At 45.9% G+C, this 24,817-nt stretch overlaps 3 protein-coding genes across 3 annotated transcripts in view; 1 reads left to right on the top strand and 2 right to left on the bottom strand.

The window, feature by feature from the left end:
- LOC137297687 (uncharacterized) overlaps positions 1-24,817 on the top strand; it is a 52,174-nt gene that overhangs the window by 1,210 nt on the left and 26,147 nt on the right. The window lies entirely within an intron of this gene.
- Positions 1,612-24,080, bottom strand: LOC137297685 (putative uncharacterized protein DDB_G0282133). Its single transcript, XM_067829602.1, has 5 exons — positions 23,978-24,080; positions 20,448-20,504; positions 10,536-10,592; positions 7,701-7,742; positions 1,612-6,788 (listed from the first exon to the last, which is right to left on the bottom strand). The coding sequence occupies exon 5, from the start codon at positions 6,436-6,438 to the stop codon at positions 2,572-2,574; it is 3,867 nt and encodes a 1,288-aa protein (XP_067685703.1). The 5' UTR covers positions 6,439-6,788; positions 7,701-7,742; positions 10,536-10,592; positions 20,448-20,504; positions 23,978-24,080; the 3' UTR covers positions 1,612-2,571.
- On the bottom strand, positions 21,317-24,044 carry LOC137297781 (uncharacterized). The gene is made up of 2 exons (XM_067829727.1): positions 23,978-24,044; positions 21,317-22,335 (listed from the first exon to the last, which is right to left on the bottom strand). Exons 1-2 carry the CDS (start codon positions 24,042-24,044, stop codon positions 21,317-21,319), a joined length of 1,086 nt encoding a protein of 361 aa, XP_067685828.1.

Below are 24,817 nucleotides of genomic sequence, written 5' to 3'. Positions count from 1 at the left end.
GAGGCTTCGTTGCCTTTGAAGCCCGTGAAATTTGTGGAGCCATGATATATCATCTTTTCGAGCGTTCGATGTCGGTGCTTTACTGTCGGGGTCCTGCATGCTGTGGTATGGGACATTGTCCATTATGATAAAAGGACTTCTCTGGTACACCTGCTACCAACTTGTTTTTAGCCCAATCGAGGAAACCCGCACCATTCATTTCAGAATGGTAGTCTCTGGTAGCTGTGGATTTTGCCCTGAATTCCACGTCGCAGCCTGGGAGAAATCCTTTGCTGGAGCAACAAGCATGGAGAATAATTAGTCACCCCCCATTAGTCATACCCACCGACAGCTGACAGTCCTAGATCTGCGAGGCATTGACCAAGATCTCGTCCAAATACACTGGCTCGAACCCTTCCTCGCGCTTCTTTATTACCCTGACCACACTTTCTCAAGTGAACGATATCAGGGCGTTCACCGACACATTCTTCCCCCAAAATTGTCTTATAATGATACCGAAAGAGTGCAAGAGTCGCCAGAGTGTGTTCTTTAATACTGAGGCTGTGTTCTTGATTGAAATGCTTTTTCCAATTTTCAGCGAGATGTATGTATGTTTTCAGAATAGAACTTGATAGTCTGCATAACAATTTTTTTCTGAAAGTTGCCCGAATGTTTTAATTTATGTGATTTTGACATGACCCCTACCTGCTTCGCATCACCTTCACAATGTTTGTGTTCCAGAACATGGTACATTGTACCATCGCCTAAAGCTTTTGATGCCCGCTTAAAGAATGTATTAATGTCATAAAATGGTTTGCCCCTTTCAGCTTCCAAACTGAAGAAAGATCACACTTTAACTGTTTGACGTCAGCATTCAACCTCATTTTTAATCAGGCGTGTGTATCCCGTGCACGACGAGATAGTTGATGTTCCGTTTCTGTTCTTTCACCCTGCCCTGACATAACTTTTGCATTTTCAATTGATAGTTTCTTTAACAATTTTTTGAGTTGAGTCCGGAAAATTTTCAAATATCAGGGATATTAGTAAACGTGTATTATTTATATAATTTATATTTTGTGGCAATTTTGGACAATGGTAAAATTTGCAATTCATCGGTCCGTTTCTGCCTCAAGCGAACTAATTAAAAAAGTTACTTACAAAATATGGGAAAGGAGGCGATTGATATTCTACAGGAGGGTGGGGTTCTTCCTTTGTACATAAAATCTGAGGGGTGGGGAGCGGCTCTCGCATTACACATGCCGATCCATAAAATTCATCATCCATCCACCAACTCCACCCTTCCCTAGCCACCAGTTATGAACGGTCCCTAACGTGTATCAGATGGTCCTCGAGTCAGCAATATACCAGTGGACCAAAAGTCCATTTCCAGTGTGGCGTATTCGCGTGCGAGAGTGCGTTTAACACCGTACGTGTTAACCACACATTGTCCTGGTGGATATTGTCATCTACGAGTCCCCGAGCCTGACCATCGAGTCGTCTTTCTATGCCAGATGTCAGTTTGAATCAGCAATCCTTCGACTTCATCAGTCACTGCATCGCAAGGCATGGTGGCATCCAGAAACGTGAAACGGCACATCGTAGCGTGAATGTATAGTGAGATAATGACAAATATTTCAATCGAAAGAATATTTATTACATTTGAATGGTCACCTGTTATATCGCCTAAAGAACAGCAAAACAAGTATAATTATTTGTGACATGACCATAACAAAACATGCTATACAGGCTACTTGCAAGACTAACCATTCCCCAGCCGGGGCGCTACTGGACTTGAGATCTATGGTAGGGGAACGCACCTCCGCCAGGAAACTATCCACCGATCTCTTACTCCTTCCGCTGCAAGAACTTCCATCACAGACACTATCACACAGGGTGAAATTGCATTCAAACTTCAGACTTCTGTCCTTGCGAATTTTAAATGTTTTGAAGTAGGGGCTGAATGTTTGTAATCCCTTGGTAGTAAATCCTTGTTTTTTCGCAAAAATTATCCCATCTCCGCATCCAGCTCTCAACACCGAGTATCTGTGTCCGTCAGTAGAGACGGCATCGCACGCAACCGGTCGTAAGCCTTGCTCAGACGATGCACCACTTGCTGTTGCCAGCAGCTGTATCTTCCTGGCCAGAGGTATCGGGCCCGCGATCGGCTGTCCAAGGACGTTCACTACATCCAGTGTTATACTTGAAGACGCTTTCTGACCCTGGTTAGACTGAATCTCTTTAGCGGCTATCAGTGAAGGGCCACTCTTGGAGGAGCCACTCCCTTTGTTGAGACGGCCTTCAAAGGTACAGGTGATTTGATATTCTTTCTTACAAGTATGCACGCGGTGGAATCTCTCACCCCACGACACCTCTATTCTCAGATTGAAAACTTCCGTGTCCGTGCGTTTTGAGAAGACACACTTATCTTTGTAGCGTGTTTGATTGTACGAGGCGTTAAGATGAAAGTGTACCGAGTCGGAAGTCGAAAAGTTGTACACCTGGTCCTTGTAGCATACAGCAATGGCCGACAAGTGAAGGTCTGTTCTGATTACGACTGATGGTGTTGATTTGGAACTAGAACCACACTTCGTTTCAATGTGAACGATGTAATCGGGGTTTTTGTCTGCGTCGCAATATGAGGATGCTACAGCAGAAACAGCAGTGGTGGTTGTGGTTGGCGTTGTGGTGGTCGTAGTGGTCGTGGTTGGAGTTGTGGTGGTCGTAGTGGTGGTCGTAGTGGTGGTCGTCGTTGGCGTTGTGGTCGTAGTGGTTGTTGGCGTTGTGGTCGTAGTGGTTGTTGGCGTTGTGGTCGTGGTTGGCGTTGTGGTCGTGGTTGGCGTTGTGGTGGTGGTCGTGGTGGTCGTTGGCGTTGTGGTGGTGGTCGTGGTGGTCGTTGGCGTTGTGGTGGTGGTCGTGGTGGTCGTTGGCGTTGTGGTGGTCGTTGGCGTTGTGGTGGTCGTGGTCGTTGTTGTGGTGGTCGTGGTCGGCGTTGTGGTGGTCGTGGTCGGCGTTGTGGTGGTCGTGGTCGGCGTTGTGGTGGTCGTAGTCGTGGTTGGCGTTGCGGTGGTCGTAGTGGTTGTTGGCGTTGTGGTGGTCGTGGTGGTTGTTGGCGTTGTGGTGGTCGTGGTGGTCGTGGTGGTTGTTGGCGTTGTGGTGGTCGTGGTGGTTGTTGGCGTTGTGGTGGTCGTGGTGGTTGTTGGCGTTGTGGTGGTCGTGGTGGTTGTTGGCGTTGTGGTGGTCGTGGTTGGCGTTGTGGTGGTCGTAGTCGTGGTTGGCGTTGTGGTGGTCGTCGTTGGCGTTGTGGTTGGCGTTGTGGTGGTCGTAGTCGTGGTTGGCGTTGTGGTGGTCCTGGTGGTTGTTGGCGTTGTTGTGGTCGTGGTGGTTGTTGGTGTTGTGGTGGTCGTGGTGGTTGTTGGCGTTGTGGTGGTCGTGGTGGTTGTTGGCGTTGTGGTGGTCGTGGTGGTTGTTGGCGTTGTGGTGGTCGTGGTGGTTGTTGGTGTTGTGGTGGTCGTGGTGGTCGTGGTTGTTGGCGTTGTGGTTGGCGTAGTGGTGGTCGTCGATGGCGTTGTGGTGGTCGTAGTCGTGGTTGGCGTTGTGGTGGTCGTGGTTGGCGTTGTGGTGGTCGTGGTGGTTGTTGGCGTTGTGGTGGTCGTGGTTGGCGTTGTGGTCGTGGTTGGCGTTGTGGTCGTGGTTGGCGTTGTGGTGGTTGTGGTTGGCGTTGTAGTGGTTGTTGGCGTTGTGGTGGGCGTTGTGGTGGTCGTCGTTGGCGTTGTGGTTGGCGTTGTGGTGGTCGTGGTTGGCGTTGTGGTGGTCGTGGTGGTTGTTGGCGTTGTGGTGGTCGTGGTGGTTGTTGGCGTTGTGGTGGTTGTTGGCGTTGTGGTGGTCGTTGGCGTTGTGGTGGTCGTGGTTGGCGTTGTGGTGGTCGTCGTTGGCGTTGTGGTTGGCGTTGTGGTGGTCGTGGTTGGCGTTGTGGTGGTCGTGGTTGGCGTTGTGGTGGTCGTGGTTGGCGTTGTGGTGGTCGTGGTGGTTGTTGGCGTTGTGGTGGTCGTGGTGGTTGTTGGCGTTGTGGTGGTTGTTGGCGTTGTGGTGGTCGTGGTTGGCGTTGTGGTGGTCGTCGTTGGTGTTGTGGTTGGCGTGGTCGTAGTCGTGGTTGGTGTTGTGGTGGTCGTGGTTGGTGTTGGCGTTGGGGTGGTCGTGGTTGGTGTTGTGGTCGTCGTGGTTGGCGTTGTGGTGGTCCTGGTGGTTGTTGGCGTTGTGGTGGTCGTAGTCGTGGTTGGCGTTGTCGTGGTTGGCGTTGTGGTGGTCGTAGTCGTGGTTGGCGATGTGGTGGTCGTAGTCGTGGTTGGCGTTGTGGTGGTCGTAGTCGTGGTTCGCGTTGTGGTGGTCGTGGTTGGCGTTGTGGTCGTCGTGGTTGGCGTTGTGGTGGTCGTGGTGGTTGTTGGCGTTGTGGTGGTCGTGGTGGTTGTTGGCGTTGTGGTGGTCGTGGTGGTTGTTGGCGTTGTGGTGGTCGTGGTTGGCGTTGTGGTGGTCGTGGTTGGCGTTGTGGTGGTCGTGGTTGGCGTTGTGGTGGGCGTAGTGGTTGTGGTGGGCGTAGTGGTGGTCGTCGTTGGCGTTGTGGTGGTCGTGGTCGTGGTTGGCGTTGTGGTGGTTGTTGGCGTTGTGGTGGTCGTGGTGGTTGTTGGCGTTGTGGTGGTTGTTGGCGTTGTGGTGGTCGTGGTGGTTGTTGGCGTTGTGGTGGTTGTGGTTGGCGTTGTGGTCGTGGTTGGCGTTGTGGTGGTCGTGGTGGTTGTTGGCGTTGTGGTGGGCGTAGTGGTGGTGGGCGTAGTGGTGGTGGGCGTTGTGGTGGTCGTGGTTGGCGTTGTGGTGGTCGTAGTCGTGGTTGGAGTTGTGGTGGTCGTGGTGGTTGTTGGCGTTGTGGTGGTCGTGGTAGTTGTTGGCGTCGTGGTGGTTGTTGGCGTTGTGGTGGTCGTAGTAGTGGTTGGCGTTGTGGTGGTCGTGGTTGGCGTTGTGGTGGTCGTGGTTGGCGTTGTGGTGGTCGTGGTTGGCGTTGTGGTGGTCGTAGTGGTTGTTGGCGTTGTGGTGGGCGTTGTGGTGGGCGTAGTGGTGGTGGGCGTAGTGGTGGTCGTCGTTGGCGTTGTGGTTGGCGTTGTGGTTGGCGTTGTGGTGGTCGTAGTCGTGGTTGGCGTTGTGGTGGTCGTGGTGGTTGTTGGCGTTGTGGTGGTTGTTGGCGTTGTGGTGGTCGTGGTGGTTGTTGGCGTTGTGGTGGTTGTTGGCGTTGTGGTGGTTGTTGGCGTTGTGGTGGTCGTGGTGGTTGTTGGCGTTGTGGTGGTGGTTGTTGGCGTTGTGGTGGTCGTGGTTGGCGTTGTGGTGGTCGTAGTGGTTGTTGGCGTTGTGGTGGGCGTTGTGGTGGGCGTAGTGGTGGTGGGCGTAGTGGTGGTCGTCGTTGGCGTTGTGGTTGGCGTTGTGGTTGGTGTTGTGGTGGTCGTAGTCGTGGTTGGCGTTGTGGTGGTCGTGGTGGTTGTTGGCGTTGTGGTGGTTGTTGGCGTTGTGGTGGTCGTGGTGGTTGTTGGCGTTGTGGTGGTTGTTGGCGTTGTGGTGGTTGTTGGCGTTGTGGTGGTCGTGGTGGTTGTTGGCGTTGTGGTGGTCGTGGTGGTTGTTGGCGTTGTGGTGGTGGTTGTTGGCGTTGTGGTGGTCGTGGTTGGCGTTGTTGTGGTCGTGGTTGGCGTTGTGGTTGGCGTTGTGGTTGTTGGCGTTGTGGTGGTCGTAGTGGTTGTTGGCGTTGTGGTGGTCGTCGTTGGCGTTGTGGTTGGAGTTGTGGTGGTCGTGGTGGTTGTTGGCGTTGTGGTGGTTGTGGTGGTTGTTGGCGTTGTGGTGGTCGTAGTCGTGGTTGGCGTTGTGGTGGTCGTAGTCGTGGTTGGCGTTGTTGTGGTCGTAGTGGTGGTTGTTGGCGTTGTGGTGGTCGTAGTAGTGGTTGGCGTTGTGGTGATCGTAGTAGTGGTTGGCGTTGTGGTGGTCGTGGTTGGCGTCGTGGTGGTCGTGGTTGGCGTTGTGGTGGTCGTGGTTGGCGTTGTGGTTGTCGTGGTGGTCGTGGTTGGCGTTGTGGTGGTCGTGGTGGTGGTGGTCGTGGTGGTGGTTGGCGTTGTGGTGGTCGTAGTTGGCGTTGTGGTTTGCGTTGTGGTGGTCGTGGTTGGCGTTGTGGTGGTCGTGGTTGGCGTTGTGGTGGTCGTGGTTGGCGTTGTGGTGGTCGTTGTGGTTGGCGTTGTGGTGGTTGGCGTTGTGGTGGTCGTTGGCGTTGTGGTGGTCGTGGTTGGCGTTGTGGTGGTCGTGGTTGGCGTTGTGGTGGTCGTGGTTGGCGTTGTGGTGGTCGTTGTGGTTGTTGTTGGCGTTGTGGTGGGCGTAGTGGTGGTGGGCGTTGTGGTGGGCGTTGTGGATGTTGTTGTCTGAGGCAGAACTGAACATTCAACTTCGACCCCTGTTGCTCGCCCATCACTCCACAACATCGAGATTGTTGTATTGTATTTCAAGTAGCTGCTCCCATTGATTGGGTAGGGGCCGTCTAATATGCACGGATCAAGTGAATTTTGTATGTAACTATGACTGTACGGGAAGTATGTCCTCAGCAAATAGAATTCTTCACTTGTGCTCATCTTGGGGAATTCCATTGGTACCGTCGAGTTGGCACAGATAAGTTGACTATATGTTACATACAGGGTTTGGAACACGGACTTTTCATTTATCACCACGGCCCCATAGGCTTCACAAAGTATTGTTTGGTTATGCGTCGTCTGTCGCTTGTCTGGAAGATGACTCTGAAAGAGTGAAAACGCGAGTTAAAACTGACTCAATATTTGCCGCATGAGTAAAGGACAGGTGAGTTTCGGTTTTTCGTAACACAAAGCAATAGTCCACAGTCGGGCTCCACACTCCAGCCTGCACCCATCTCACCCACACGCCAACCCGCACCCATCTCCCTCACACGCCAACCTGCACCCATCTCCCTCACACACCAGCCTGCACCCATCTCCCTCACACACCAGCCTGCACCCATCTCCCTCACGCTCCATCCCCTGCACACTGGTCCCTCACGCTCCATCCCCTGCACACTGGTCCCTCACGCTCCATCCCCTGCACACTGGTCCCTCACGCTCCATCCCCTGCACACTGGTCCCTCACGCTCCATCCCCTGCACACTGGTCCCTCAAGTCATGCCTCCAACAGTGTCTGGTGAACAAAATGACCATCAGCGAGTTGGCGTTCACGGCATTGCAAGTGTATTGTGGGCAGTTGTGGTAATACGAACAGTGGTTCAGTAAAACAAAGCAATGCTGTTATGTCTACAATAACATCAACTGTTGGCTCTAAGCGGTTAAACATACTAGAACATGTCATTACCTTCCGCTTTTCCGTTATGGCTCCATCTTGTGACAGATAGAACTTCACTAGAACTCGTCGTCCTTGCGAATAGTGTGTGCAAGGGGCCACCACAGCACAGTCACTTCTCAAAAATGGTCTAGCCTACTCAATAATGCACTAGCCCGTATATAAGCAGTCGTTCTAGATAAAACATACATGTGTTGCCTGAACCATGTGATGCATTTGCTCTTAAAGTTTCAAGTGAACTCCTCTATCATTTTAATAATCATGTTAGCATGGTGTCACCACTCACCAGTGACCATACTCATGCAGGATTAATAATCCAGTACGTTCATCCTATAACCTACCCCGTAAATAGTCTTGAAGTCAGAACCATTTCGACTTGTGTCCTGCAAACAGAAAGATTCATTACGTAGACAGTTGTAGCTTTTATCGATTGCTATATTCCTTTTCAAAGTGCAACATTACATCGGTCTAAACTTCTGTCATAATAGCTTAAAGAAGTCAACATAAAACAGAGCCCAAAGTGTTGTCAGGATAATATTTTCCTAATGTGAGAAATCTCACTGACAAATACAAATAAGCAGACAAAACATGCAAAGAAAGATTTAACTGAAAAGCAATTGTTGTCATCTTTTGGTGAAGAGTCCATACTTGAGTGAAAAGGACAGGTATGGTGACACAGGCAAGGAGAGGCGAGACAGGCAAGGTGGGGCGAGGCGAAAGCGCGAGCGAGTGAGCAAATGTAGTTTTACACCGCACTCAGCAATATTCCAGCTATATGGCGACGGTCTGTAAATAATCGAGTCTGGACCAGAAAATCCAGTGAACAACATGAGCATCGATCTGCGCAATTGGGAACCGATGACATGTGTCAACCAAGTCAGCGAGTCTGACCACCTGATCCCGTTAGTCGCCTCTTACGACAAGCACAGTCGCCTTTTATGGCAAGCATAGGTTGAAGGCCTATTCTACCCCTGGATCTTCACTGGCCGAGGCGAGAGAGGTGAGAGCCGTATGCAAGAAAGTGGGGATGATGGTAGCAACCAAATCACGGAACAAGTCACTGACCATGACAATTGTCAATAGCGGTTATGGGATCCACGAGATGTGTTTACAGTCTGACAGCGTCATGTCATGCTTCCAATGAGAGTCTAGATTTATGCCAGGGAATGATTGTTCCACTCTTGGCGCAGAGAAATTCCAATTCCTGCAAAGAAGCTGTCCGTCACGGCATGGTTTTCGGTACCTCATGTGGTAGCGTGTCTGAAGTGGGGTTACCGGCTTAAAACTATCACTTCATATTATAACTGCATGTTGACATAGTGAACTGCATATTCCAGCTATATGGCCGCGTTCTGTAAATAATTGAGTCTGGACCAGACAATCCAGGGATCAACATGAGCATCGACCTGCGCTATATAGGGAACCAATTTTCAAACTCTGAGTAGCATATAGAGCAACCAAAGAGGACTAAGGTGCCTCTGAAGTAAGTGGACAACTGGCTAAACATTACAGAGTATCAGAAAGTCAGCCAACCAACAGGTGGACAAAAAGTCACTTTTCAAGCAAAGCAAAAGCACCGGAACAGGTGTGAAACTAAGTAAACATTCGCAATGCAACATGATTCATACAACGCAGCTGTCCGAAAACTTCCTCGCACTTTCAGAACGTGATGAACGTAATTGAGGGACAGTGGTCTAAATGTATTGCCGACAAATCACCACGAACAGGCCAATACGTACGACTGTGCAGTGAAAAGACATGATCGGTCGTGGCCAATACGGGGGCACCGTCAACTGCAGTCTGGCTACCATAAGCAAACTGGCAACCCGATACCAGCAAACTGTCCCGACCCCAAGAACACCAAAGATCGGGAAGATCGAGAGTCACGACACCACCACATCCGGCAGATGCACTTCCGGAATAGAAGGGTGACGGTGACGGTGACGGTGACGGTGACGGTGACGGTGACGGCGACAGCACCGGGACACGCCATCAGCATTCGAACAGTCCTGAGGACATGGTATACGAGTCTACCACCCCTTCCGTGGAATGGCCTTGCCACGGAAACACGGCAGAGTGCAATGGACAACGGTGGTAGCGACGTGACTGGGAGAGAGTGTTCCATACATAAGCAAGTCGATTCAGGAAAGACGGCAGAGTTCGAGCTCTAAGTGTTTAGGCGACTGGCACCAAACTGCCATCGGAGTTAGGAGACAACGACACCGCCAGAAGTGTTCTGGAATACCTGAAAGTTAACGTGCACGTATTGCCCTGGCCAGCTCTTTTTCAGACAAGTACCCCATAGGAGATCTGGGGAATTATCGTAACCTGAGAGCATGTACCATCCCCAGACAACGGACAGTAAAAGGAACAGGCGCTTGAAGTGGAACAGGGCGCCTACTGAGGTCATTCGCCGACTGACGTGAACCAGATGTGTTGGTTTGCATGAATCTGATGTCCAGGGTGGTCAGACTAGCTATTGATGTGTCAGACTCCTGACATTTTGCGACTCTTTACGCACTTTTTGAATGAACTCTGATCTGTGCAATGTACACCTTTGACCACTTGACTCTCAATGACCAGCATTATAATAAATTTTGAAACAAACTATTGGAAAATTATTTCTGTCTGTAGAATAATTCCCATAGTTCTCACACACGCCTCTGTGTGTTTAGGTCAAGTGAATTTGGCGAAAGCTTTGAGCTTTGTTTTCCCGGTAGTCTAAGTGTAACAAGTATACTGCGATTAAAACCCACGGGAGAAGAAACCTACTTTCAACGTGGAATCAACGTACTCGAGGGGAAACATTACTTCAACACGAAGTACAGCCATAAGATATTTATTCTATCGAACTTCCAGGTCACATCTTTCTATATTGTAAACAAATTATCAATGACAATATAACTTCCAATGAATAAATATGTGATAAATAATCCTAAGAAGATTTCTCAGGGATGAAATCTGGAAATGTTATGCATTATTTACCCAAGCACTTGAAACTGGAGATCCTCAACTTTATATACTTATTGTCGAACGGATATATGTTCAAGGTAGCAAAACTATATCTGGATATCTGGTTCCTTTTGGGGTTCTGTCAATAAACTCAATTTTCAAAAGTATGTCTATTCATTACCTACATCAATGGCAACGTTGACATACACTAATGTACTTCTTACCCTGGTGACATTTCCACTGCTGACGGTAGCATTCACGTCGGGAAGAGGAGTAGTGAACTGAAATCAGAGGGTCGATATTTCATCTGAACGTAGACTTTCAGAAAGATGTAGAGTATACAGCAAAGAAGTTTAAAAAGAAATATCTTTCCTACAATCAACCACATCTCTAAGACAGCAACATCTACTGACTAAAGGGTAGCTGACTGATATAGTGCTTATCTCTTACTGTGGCTTCTGAATCGCCTAACCATCAAATGCAACAATCTAAAAGTGTTGACTATGCCATGTTGCATAAACTCGAAACCACTTTTGGAGACAATTACAGGATTATATGCTAAAATGAACTTACGCAAGCCTGTAAAGATAAGTCAGCTGAATGACATCATGGCTGCTCTTTATATTGCAAAATGATGGTGATGACTCTCCTGAGTGCTGTAGGCGTGATGTGTAGACTGAGGTGTCAGTCTAGTCCAGATGTATGCAATTTATATCTTGGTGTGATATAAGTACATTAAAGGTGGGTTAGTTTTTTTTTCCAAAATGATGTGTTGAGTCGACAAAAACATTGTACATATTCAAAGAGTACTATGAGCGTAATTCTAAGTTCTGAAGGAGTATCAACTATAATAAATATAATTAGAATCATATGATCTAAATATTTTACCCGAGGCATATAGAAATATACAATAACAAATCACAGGTAAATATATGACATGAATCTGAAGAATTTGGGAGTATGATTTTACCATTACATCAAAAGGGCAATAAACATGTTAATTATCGTGGTTTATCTCTTATGGATATTTGTGGTAAGATTCACTGCTGTACTTAATAACCGCTTGACAGATCATTTGAGTTTATGAATATGTACCCAGAATATCAGGGTGGGTTTCAGACAGGGTACTGAACCGTAAATAACGTTTACATTACAACGTGTTATTCAAAAATATACATATGGAAATTAATTAAGCAACACCAAATTCAAAGACACATAAAAACTTAACAAAGCCTAACGAAGTAATTTTGATGATTGATTATTCAATTTTGATGTATTGACATACAGCATGAGCTTTTCATGGGTTGATATGACGCGCGTGAAGCTTGCACAGCGCACGTGCATTGCTTTAACCTCAACTTTCGAAAAATGCACTTTTTCCCTGGGGTGTTTACAAGTGCAGGTTGTCGATTGCATTCGTTTTTTCATTCATTTCAATGTCATGGCACGTAGGAAATTATCAGAGGCCACTCGTTGGCAAATAATCGGCATGAGGAATGCTGGTATGTCTCTAAGACAAATCGGGACTCAAATCGGACGACATCATTCCATAATTTCAAAACTTTTGAAAAAATACCGGGCCACTAATGAAGTTAAAGACCTGCCTAGACCAGGAAGACCCAGGAAGACCACAGTCCGGGAGGACAGAGCTTTACTGAGACTTGTACGGCGCAGGTCCTTCGACTCGAGCTCTCGGTTGAGACAGGAGTGGCTTCCAGGGAGACCCATCTCGAACAGGACTGTTCGGAATCGTCTGAAAGCTGCAGGATACCGGGCAAGGAGGCCAATCAAGCGACCCAGACTGTCTCCAGCCCATAAGGCAGCCCGACTGGCCTGGTGTAATGACCGTTTGCACTGGAACATTGCCTCTTGGAGGAAGGTCCATTTCTCAGATGAGAGCCGGTTCTTGCTGCACATGGTGGACGGTCGTACTCGGGTCTGGAGGCAGAGGAACACAGCAATGGCTCCACGGAACATCCAGGAGACTGTGGCCTTTGGGGGAGGTTCCGTTATGGTATGGGGGTGCATTTCCATGAACTGCAAGTTGGATATCATTACCATCCGTGGCAACCTTAACGGTGTTCGTTACCAACAGGAGGTTCTTGACAGGGCTGTGGTACCTCATTTTGAGAACCATCCTCTGGCAACGAGACCCATATTTATGGACGACAATGCTAGACCTCACAGGGCGCATGCTGTAAATGATTTTTTGCGGCAAAATGCAATTGACAGAATTCCATGGCCTGCCATGAGCCCTGACCTCAACCCCATTGAACATTTGTGGGACTTTATTGGCCGTCGTGTGAGGCAGAGAGACCCACCAGTCCATAATCTCAACGAATTGACGGCTGCCCTGCATGAGGAGTGGAACAGGATCCCCCAGAATCAGATCCGGAGACTCATCCAAGGAATGAGGAGGCGTCTGGAATCGGTGGTGCGTGCGCAGGGAGGACACACTAGATATTGATGAAAGTCGGTGTGCAGACTCTCAGATGACTGTTCTTTCTTTCCATGTGACATTTGTGTTAATACACCTGACAACAACGTCTGTGGATGAATAGTAAATTGTGTCCATTTTTTCATGAATTTAAGACAGTTTTAAGAATTTGGATTTCGTTGCAATAAAGCAAAGTCTTGATACTTTTTCCCTTTAAGTTGTTTGTCAGAGATCGTCTGTTGAATAAAAAAGTGTCAAACTATATCAACCCGGCATATTTTGATTGTCAGAACACTTCAAAGTTGCTCCAATAGAAAAAATTGGGGTGTTGCTTGATTAATTTCCAGGTGTATATATATCTAAATCAAAAGGGCGTTTTACTGCCTTTTCTGGATTTTTTTAAAAGCGTTTGATTCCATTAACAGACCTCCGTACTATGTTCTGATATCTCGCAATACTCACGATCGTATGTATAGGATTGTCAGGGATATGTAGTTCAACACTATAGCATGCGTTAAACTATCCAACACATCATTCACTTTCATCCATATAGCTGGGTAAGGCAAGGGTTTATTTTAAGTCGACTTGTTTTCTCTTTTTTTTGTGAATCAGCTTCATGGTGAAATGGAAGAATTTAATGACACGGGTATTTTCATATCTACAGTTTTTTAGAATCATTTGTTATGTGCGGATGATATGTCTTTTCCGATAGTGTTATTGGTTTGCAAAGGAAGGTGGCCTAGGAAGGTTTTAAATGGTGTTCAACTGTAAATTTTGATAAAACTGAAATTATTGTCTTTCGATATGGTGGCAAACTCTGAAAAAAATGATGTTTGGCAATTTAGTGACCAACGCTTGAAGATATATACTTATTATAATTATTTGGGAGTTAATTTTCCAGTAAATTCTCGTTTTCAGAATTAACAGAATCTTGTTAATAGAGCTGCAAATGCCCTATCTTCTGTAAAAAGTCTAGCCCGTAAACTTCCGAAAATTTCCCCTGTAGTTCTTAATATTGTACAGATTAAGCCAATACTTTTGTATGCGTCAGAGATATGGGGTTACCAAAAGTGGTTTGTAATTGAACAATTTCATATCCAGTTTTGCAAATTTGTTTTAAGTAACAAGAGTACTAATGTTGCTGCATTGGCAGAATGTGGTAGACATTTATGTTGATTCTCTTTTGAGGGTTATTAAATATTGGTATAAGTTGCTTGAAATATCAGAACAGGTGCCCTAAACAGTGTTACATTACGTTGAATAACTTAGACAATGTTGGACGTAAAGTTGGGAGTGCCATGTTCTTCTGGATTTGGTTTCGTTTGGGACAATCAAGGAGTCGTATTACTTTAAGATCTGAACTACCTGTTGATGATATTGGTAGATGTGATGGTATTCCGGGTTAGGGCTAAGATTTGGTGAATAACCTGTTGATGAGGATATTGGTAGATGTGATGGTATTCCGGGTTAGGGCTAAGATTTGGTGAATAACCTGTTGGTGAGGATATTGGTAGATGTGATGGTATTCCGGGTTAGGGCTAAGATTTGGTGAATAAGTTGTTGATGAGGATATTGGTAGATGTGATGGTATTCCGGGTTAGGGCTAAGATTTGGTGAATAACCTGTTGATGAGGATATTGGTAGATGTGATGGTATTCCGGGTTAGGGCTAAGATTTGGTGAATAACCTGTTGATGAGGATATTGGTAGATGTGATGGTATTCCGGGTTAGGGCTAAGATTTGGTGAATAACCTGTTGATGAGGATATTGGTAGACGTGATGGTATTCCGCGACAGTATTGTTCTTGTAAGCTAAGTAAATTTGATAACGTCGAAAATGAATTTCATTTCCTTTATAAATGCCCATTATATAATGATCTACGGAACACACATTTCACAAACAATCCTCTGTACATCAATGTAGAAATCTTTCAGTATCTTACAAAACAGCAGTTTAAACAAGCTAATGACCATTTCGAATTTCAGAAACAAGCTCTTGTATTGCGCAATTCCTCATTGCGAAATTGTCACTTTTTATATTACTTAATGCAACTATGAAAATTGTTATCTCTGTACGTGGGCATAATTCCATTCTACTGAATAGTGAGTGAGTTACGTTTTACGCCGCTTTTAGCAATATTCCAGCAATATCACGGCGGGGGACACCAGAAAATGGGCTTCACACTTTCTACTGAATAAGAGTGATTGATATGTGTCATAAATGTGAGAATATGTTCGATGACACAAATTTTGATCGGTCATTGACTTGAGTCTTAAAGACAAGACATTAATGACGTAAAACTTAAGATTTCCAATTTAAATTATTATCCCTATACCAAAAAGGAACTTAAATAAAATTGAACCTTATTCAAAGTGCCTATACAACTTTTGTAAAGAGGACGAAAACTTATGTGTGTGTATTGTGTCGTGTGTATTGTGTCATGTGTATTGTGTCATGTGTATTGTTGTGCCATGTTTATTGAGAACGTGTAAATAAGTTTTGGAATTATCTTCAAATTTGTATTAACACCTCTGCGATACAAAACGTTAATCTGACAAAATATTTGGCGTATTTTGGTGTCTTAAGTAAAAAGCCTTAGTTACTTAATCATATCATTTCAACAAAAAGACATTTATGTCTTTGAAAGGAAACATTCCAAAATGGTATAACTTTTTAAAGACTTTGAAAGATTTTTACTGTTGAAAACTTCATTGCCAAATTGAGTGATTGAGATTAGTTTTACGCCGTACTCAGCAATATTCTACAATGTCTAACAATGTCGGCGGTCTGTAAATATTCGAGTCTGGACCGGACAATCCAGTGATCAACAGCATGAGCATCGATCTGCACAACTGGGAACAGATGACATGTGCCAATGAAGTCAGCGAGATTGACCACCCGTTCCTGTTAGTCGCCTTTTATGGCAAACATGGGTTGCTGAAGGCCTCTTCTACCTCGGACTTTGACGGGTCACAAGATATGAAGAAAATAGACAGTTGGATACCTAAACATTGGAATGTTATATATTTATATATGCTTCTTTGAAACATTTTCAAGATAGCGTTGCATTCGCCAGGTATGTAGCATTGAAGGGTATGAGAAAAACACGGAGGTGCAATCAAACGCTGGTGGTTCATTGTCGCGTTGTGACAGTTACAGTAACGTAAGTAGCTATGTTCTGTAACTGCAAATGCAGCCACCGGAACAAACACTCGATAGGCGTGTGAAGTTTGGTAGATACCTATTTTACATATTTGGCAAAAGTACGTAACAAATTTAAAATCGAGGAGGCCAACCCAACTTATGTAGTTGCAGTATGGCTTTGCGACCTCAATATTCCAGCAACGTCACGGCGGGGAGCACCACAAGTGTTTTTATCCACTGTACCCATGTGGGGAATCGAACCCGGAACTTCGGCATGACAAGCAACCGCTTCAACCATTAGGCTACCCTAATGGCCCCATTTACAGCACAAGACTATTTCAATTCATGTAAAAGTCCACATATACAAGTCCAGATATATACTCCTCACAAAAAGTTCAGCGACACATTTAATTACACAGTCTAATTACATTAATTTATGGAAACTGCAAATCACGGAATGATGCATTAGAAAGATGAAACGTCTCCACACGATTAACAATATATATGAATTGATATTGAGCAATAACAGTGAGTGAGTTTAGTTTTACGCCGCACTCAGCAATATTCCAGCAATATGGTGGCTGTCTAAATAATCGAGTCTGGAACAGACAATCCAGTGATCAACAGCATGATCATCGATTTGCGCAATTGGGAACCGATTACATGTCAACCACGGCAGCGGGTCTGACCACCCGATCCCGTTGACAGCCTTTTATAGCAAATATTGGTTGCTCAAGACCTATTCTAGCCCCGGATCTTCATTGAGCAACAGATATACAAATCAGAATAATCCCGTGCAAACGGTCATGCAAAATGTGCTGCATTAACAACCCGGTTTTGTACAGTGAAGCAGTGTTCAGTGAAGCAGTGTTCAGTGAAGCAGTGTTCAGTAACTCACATCCCCATGAGCATAAATGCAAGCTTCTACACGTGTCTGCATTGCTCTAATGAGCTTTTGCAGTTACTGCTGGGAAATGTTCTATTTTCTGTAACGCCTGTTCAAGATCATCCATAGTCTGGGGTGAACATGAAGACCATAAACATGACTTCCAATAATGTCGCAAGATCAGGTGACCTTGAAAGCCAATCCATTTGTGCTATGATTCCTGGCATTATCAGAGGAATGACTACAGGCAGGTTTACCCCGATCAGGACGCATGTGTGATGAGTGCATGTTTCTGATGTTGGTTGTGTTCGGTTGATGTTTTTGTTGCCAGCGATAAATCAGTTTAACAAACACTAAAGGTTAAGCATTCATTGAATACTTACCTTTCAGTACCACGTCGGCAAACATCGTTAACGAGGTTGATAAAAATATTACACTTGAAACACTTGATGCTTATTTGTTTGTGAGGAGGATAGTCTATAATGATGTGGCATATCTGCCGACCTAGATCACGCGAGTAATCGTTACACTGAGCCGCGACAAGCACGGTTATTAACAGCAGACTTGTTGAACGTCTGTCAGCGCACATGGAGAAGCCAAACGTGCTCAAGCCTCCTACTGCTTGACAAGTATTAGATGAGCCACTACCTGACAAATGACCCAAATTTGCATATATGGGAACGCCCTCCAGAACATTTCATTTGAAACAGGAGGGGGAAAAAGGTTGTCTAAATATTGAAAAGATCAATTTCTTCGTGCGAATCGTGTCGTGACGGTGTCTTGCTGGTCTAAATCACTCTACGAGACACGTGTTAAACAGTAGCGGTTTTGATTTCACGCCACGGTCAGCGTGTATTGGACGTGCTTAATCGCCAATGTGCCTGTAGCAGCCAAGTGTATTCGTCCAGATGACTTGCCTCGCCTGCTTGTCACAAACGCGTTCACTGCGCTGGTTCATCTAGTCCTCAGGGATGAAGATTTTATGGATATCAACTTCTTTATTATGAGAACACAACGTTTCGGAGTTAATGCTTACTCCATCAGGTGATTGAGAAAGGGGTACAGAGCTATATCTATATGTACAGGTAAAACAATAACAAAGTAACAAGTGGAATGAATTAACGAAAGCTGGAAGCCAGTATAAACAAGCACTGATAGGAAGCCGACAGTTATGATAACAATGATGGAAGCCAATAGTATGTTTACATAACACAGATAGGGGATAAGGACGACGTACATGACTGGGGATAAGGATGGAGGCCAATGGTGATACGTTACGCATGATTGAATGATGTTTACAAAACACATGATTGGGGATTAAGGATGACGTACATGATTACATGAGAGTTGATGATGTACAAACACAAGTAGATAAAGATGTGCACGGGTAGATTGATAGGATGTACACAGATAGATAAGATTAATCCAACCTCACGCACCAAGAGAGACAGGCTATCACCGAACTCAAGAAGGATGACAGCATCACCATCACCGAAGCTGACAAGGGCAAAGCAGCAGTCATTATGGACACCCCGGAATTCCTCCAGCTCGTCAACAACAGTCTCACACACCACCACATACCTCAACATCAAGAAAGATCCAACGGCTAGACTGGAAAGACAACACAAGAAAACCCTGAAGGACCTCCATGAGTAGAGAGAAATCAACGAGATCATCTTCAACCAGCTGAACCCTATCAGCTCCCAAGCCCCATACGGAAGAGCCACCATCAAGATCCACAAGAACCCGCCCAAAGCCCGGATCCTAGTCTGCTCAAGAGGTTCAGTTTTCTACAACACCGCCCAGTTCCTCTCCTCGCTCCCTTAGGCAAAGATGGCAAGTCCAACATCAGCGACTCTTCATCCTTTGTCAGCCAGCTGAAAGAATCAAACCTCACAGGCACCATGGTCAGCTACGACGTCGTGGACCTCTTTACCAACATCCCACTAGAAGAAGCCCTGGACATCCTTCACATCAAGTTAGCCAACAGGATAGATGGCTTGGACACCCACCTCACCATAGACAGCATCATCAGCCTCGCCCGCAGCTGCTTTGACACCTCCTTATTCACATTTAATGGCAAGATATACAAGCAGATCCACGGTCTCCCCATGGGCTTACCTCTTTCCCCTCTCATTACAGAAATCTTCATGACCTCCTTACAGCTCCGTTCCAGCCCCTCTGTTGGTACCGCAAAGTCGACGACACCTTCACCACCATCGCCAATGACAACGACCCCAGCGAGCTCCTCAACTGCCTCAACAACCAACATCCAAGAATCAAGTTCACCATGGAGACTGAGACCAACCAACACCTGCCTTTCCTGGATGTATCCCTCCACACCACAGGCGATGGACTCAGAACCTCAGTATACCGCAAGCCGACTCACACCGACCAGTACATCCACTACAACTCCTGCCACCATCCTCGGATCAAGCAAGCTATCATCGCCACCCTTACCAGACGTGCCAAAGCCCTCTGCCATCCCGATGCCCTAAAGAATGAACTGGACCACCTCAGAAAGACATTCACTACACTCAACGGTTACCCTCCCCAGCTCGTCACAGCCACCATCAACAAGACCCTCAAGGACCGAGAACCCCGCCCCAAACCTTCTCCATCACCCATCAGGGTAACCATACCCTACCTTGGTCCCATCAGTCATCAGATATCACGCCTCATCAAGACCAAAGCCGGCATCGATGTCACCTTCTCCAGCGGCAAGACCATCAAGACCTACCTAAAAGCCAACGGTAAAGGACCCAGCTGTGAACACCCTAACCCGAGAGGATGCATCTACCAGATCCCTTGCAACTGTGGTGACCTATACATTGGAGAAACGCTGAGACCAATCAACACCAGAATGAAGGAACACCAGACCTCCGTCAGCAAACTCGACCAGAAATCGGCCATCTCTGAACACATTCTCAAGAACCCTGGACATTCAATTCGATGGGACGACACTAGGATACTATCTACCAACAACAACTGGCTCCAAAGGAAACTGCAAGAGGCCATCGAGATCCGGAGACAGAAACCAGCAATCAACCGTGACCAAGGAGTGTACCTACCAAGTGCCTGGGACTTATTGATACATTAATCTTATCTGTACATTCTATCAATCTACCCGTGCACATCTTTATCTACTTGTGTTTGTACATCATCAACTCTCATGTAATCATGTACGTCATCCTTAATCCCCAATCATGTGTTTTGTAAACATCATTCAATCATGCGTAATGCATCACCATTGGCCTCCATCCTTATCCCCAGTCATGTACGTCGTCCTTATCCCCAATCATGTACGTCGTCCTTATCCCCTATCTGTGTTATGTAAACAGACTATTGGCTTCCATTGTTATCATAACTGTCGGCTTCCTATCAGTGCTTGTTTATACTGGCTTCCAGCTTTCGTTAATTCATTCCACTTGTTACTTTGTTACTGTTTTACCTGTACATATAAATATAGCTCTGTACCCCATTCTCATTCACCTGATGAAGGAGTAAGCATTAACTCCGAAACGTTGTGTTCTTATAATAAAGAAGTTGATATCCATAAAATCTTCATCCCTATGTATTTCACTTCTAAATGCCCTTCAAAGACTTCATCTAGTCCTTGTCAAGCAGTAGCCCTACATCAGCCCAACCCGAGAAGTGTGCTTGTCTTACCACAGAGATACTTGTATTACTGCTGTTAGTGTTCCCGCTCGGAAGTGGAGTACTGATCTGAAAAGAGCAAGTTAATATTTATTCAAACTACCGTTTAATTTAGTTATTCACTGTAACAGTAGATACAAGAAACGAGGTTTTGTGTGCGCATGTGTGCAATCACATAAGAGGGCAAGGGTTGGCGTGTATTTGTAGAGATGTGAGAGGGTGGGGTGGGATGAGGCGGTGAGGTTTTTTTATGGCTGCCCTCTTACGTAACTGGTATGATATGCACACTTCTTGACATCTTCCATTTTTTTTTTAAGTTTCAGTTTGTAATATCCCGCAACTCACAAGAAAGTATTGTGCAGATACACGGCAACACATGTCCAAACTACTGCTTTGACATCCTCCCACGATGGGTGGGAAGGAGAGGCGTGGAAGAACATTCGGCCATGCTGCTAGCACATGGTTATACGTCATCACAAAATGATCGAAGTGAATCATGACGGCAGACATCTTTCTGCTGCAACCGTACAAGTAATTAATGGGATCGGCACAAAAGGAAGATCGTGATCTCGAATGATGATCTTGTATATCTGATTGCACTGAAAACATACCGATGAATTTCACTGTAAACAACAAGGTAAATGGATTAAAGTGACTGTAGATTGAGAATCCTCACAATTTTATCTTGCCGTAGATTCAAATCTCTTATTGATTTGTACACGGGGTACAACCCTAACCCTGATTTGTACACGGGGGTAATCTTTGTACCTGGAACAGTGAAGCAAAAGCACGTGATGGCTAACTTAGGCCGAGCCCAGTTCTTGACGACTCATTTGATCTGTATACCCAGTGTAACACAAACCAATAATAGCGATTTGGAACTAGGCTCTTTTGCTAACTTTTGTCCTAAGTTCAATAGTATTCTGAGTATTAAATGAGAATTCGCAATCAATCCCGCCAATGATAGCACCAACCCACGTCTTCTCCCCGCCACAGACATCACCACCCCACGTCTTCTCCCCACCACAAACAGCACCACCCCACGTCTTCTCCCCGCCACCGATACCACCATCCCACGTCTTCTGCCTGCCACCGATACCACCATCCCACGTCTTCTCCCCACCACAAACAGCACCACCCCACGTCTTCTCCCCACCACAAACAGCACCACCCCACGTCTTCTCCCCGCCACCGATACCACCATCCCACGTCTTCTGCCTGCCACCGATACCACCATCCCACGTCTTCTGCCTGCCACCGATACCACCATCCCACGTCTTCTCCCCACCACAAACAGCACCACCCCACGTCTTCTCCCCGCCACCGATACCACCATCCCACGTCTTCTGCCTGCCACAGACATCACCAACCCACGTCTTCTCCCCACCACAAACAGCACCACCCCACGTCTTCTCCCCACCACAAACAGCACCACCCCACGTCTTCTCCCCACCACAAACAGCACCACCCCACGTCTTCTCCCCGCCACCGATACCACCATCCCACGTCTTCTGCCTGCCACCGATACCACCATCCCACGTCTTCTCCCTGCCACAGACATCACCACCCCACGTCTTCTCCCCACCACAAACAGCACCACCCCACGTCTTCTCCCCGCCACCGATACCACCATCCCACGTCTTCTCCCTGCCACAGACATCACCACTCCAAGTCTTCTCCCCGCAACCGACACCACCACCGTCATAAACCGCACTACCCCACGTCTTCCCGCCACAGACATCACCAACCCACGTCTTCTTCCCGCCACCGACACCACCACCGTCATAAACCGCACTACCCCACGTCTTCCCGCCACCGACATCACCATCCCACGTCTTCTTCCCGCCACCGACACCACCACTCCAAGTCTTCTCCCCGCCACAGATCAGTTTCACCCATGCTGGTACGTGTCGGTATTGGTTTTCGCTGTTTTTGACAAGGTTTCATTTCACGCGAACTCAACTAATATTGAATCAAGTGATCGCTGCATGTTCTACCATGTTTAAAGCGTTCGTTAAGCACACAGTTAAATTTACCTTAGTGTGTAAATGACCTCACCATGTTCAAGCGTATATTTAACTATCATATTTCAGGGTGTTTCCATATTTGATTATGTGGAATCACTTATTTACATATAAACACACAGATAGATAGATATATAGATAGATAGACGTACATGTACACAGAAATTTCCACTTTTCATTCAGATTTGTCAGCAGAAAGTTATTCGTAGATGTTGCATGTTTTCACTGGATGTCAGTAAACTATTCTGGGAAAAGCCAATAATGTGTGTACGCAAAGCAAAGTTCTAAAGGAATAATTACTCAGAAATATACTCAGGAAATTTTATAATCCTCAGCAGCCTTTCCCTACATGTCCGCACAGCCATTAATGTCAAAACTATAGACAAAAGTAAACCACGACCCCTTCCAGCGTCTGACTTGTCTCCTTACAGGACGCCGGGATGCCTGTGTAGCTGGGCCCGTATTCTCGAAACGGTCCTATCCATAAGAATTCTTAACTTTGATCGTAGCCAATGTGTTAATAATAGGCTTAGGAAGTTCGTGGGGCTACGGAAATTTCAAGAATCACTAGCCAAGCCTGATCCCTAGTATACTGGGTGTTGTGTTGGGCGGTAGGGGTGAGTTTGATGTGGGAATTTGCTTGGAGACTTGATATTTTTGAACTGTTGCAAAACCAGGTTATATTTTTAACCGGTGTCCTCTTACAACACATCAGGTAATGCATTTCATTACTGTCTGAAGTGTAAAGGGTAAGAGTTCCGCCCGTAACCCCCACCCCAAATCAAAAGCCAGAATTACAAACTGACATGCACACCTCACCCTAAATATACATTCAGTTAACTAGAACAGATATGAAAAACATCAATGAACTTGTTTCAGTGTAGGAATATTACACCGGGGAAGGTGGCGATATTCTATATAAAAAGATGGGGGTTACGGGCGGAACTCTTTCCGTGTAAGGTTTATTTATGTGAATTTTTCATGCATTATTTCCAGAACAGCGTCGCCATACAGTAAGTGATTATGACATACAGAATCGGCAACCACGACAGGCAATCAGGAAGTGAGGCTAAACAAACGAAATACTGAAATGTTTCTCTGGAATTCGCACGTTACTTTCTTGTGCGGGTGATATCTTTTTACCGACATTTGAAAAATAATAATTTTGACTTGGCCGCGTCCCGACCATCCATTTGTCCACTATAAGAATGAGTGGCTCTAAGAAAGAGGGTCACTGAATCAACAAAACATTAAGACGTGTTAAACTTCACAACCTGTATTTCTGAGAGAAAAAATAACAATGTGTTCCTACGGAATTCTTCTCGATCAAATGTTTTTTTGAAAAATCATACCGCCTTCGTCACTTGGAAAAAAATGTGCCTGAGAAACATTTTTTTTCTAATGCAGCCTAAGTCGGTCCTCTGATACGTATGTGCACCTATGCGTGCATCATTCATAGATCCACAAGTCAGGTTAGGATGTATACAGTTTGCAACTTGTATGGCATATTCCACTCACCGTGAGGGCCTGGACTATCAATGCAATGTCTGACAAGACAAGGCATGACAAACGAAGGCCTCGACATCGTGCTCCCATAGCTCAGGCGAAAATCTTCAGTAACAATGAATTTGCACGCTTTTTCACATTTATACCAACCGCCATTTTTTCACGAGCAACGACACCTGTGGTTGCGTTTATTCGCTATGATTCTATGATTTTCAAATTAAGCGAAAACGCCACAGGTATCTTTCAGTTGTTGGTTTGTTTATGTCGCACGCAGCAATATTCCAGGTATTCCAGTCTGTAAATGATCGAATCTGGACCAGACAATACAGTGATCAACATCATGAGCAAAGGGAATAAAATGACATACATCTACCAAGTCAACGAGTCTGATCACTCGCTCGCGTTAGTCGGTTCTAACGACAGTCGGATGTTGGAGACCAATCAATTCTAATCCGGATGGTCATGAATCCCGCCCCAGGTTTTCTCTTAAAAAGAATGAGTGAATTTGACTTAACGCCCCCATCCGATGTCAAGCAGCCTCAAGTTAAGACATCTTGAAGCGAAGTTTACTTGTTCACTTAATCTCATACGTATGGTGCCGTTAAACCAAGACACATAAAGTGAGAGAAGGGGAATTCCAACCCACCATAATATGGCGTTTCATAGATTTAGTCCCTTAGATTTGAATAGACTGAAACTTGTAAGTCGCCAGCTACCAAGATAATCTCTTGAGACACGCCCACTGAAGAGGGATAAGACGATGAACATTCTTTCGTCTGTTGACAAGTAACCGGCAATATATTCACGTGAACGAGATATTCAACCATGACGGTACACAGCAAGGTACAATAC

This window comes from Haliotis asinina, chromosome 10 (assembly GCF_037392515.1).
Source record: "Haliotis asinina isolate JCU_RB_2024 chromosome 10, JCU_Hal_asi_v2, whole genome shotgun sequence".
In the NCBI taxonomy this organism is placed as follows: domain Eukaryota; kingdom Metazoa; phylum Mollusca; class Gastropoda; order Lepetellida; family Haliotidae; genus Haliotis; species Haliotis asinina.
This window is presented reverse-complemented; position numbering and strand designations above follow the sequence as displayed.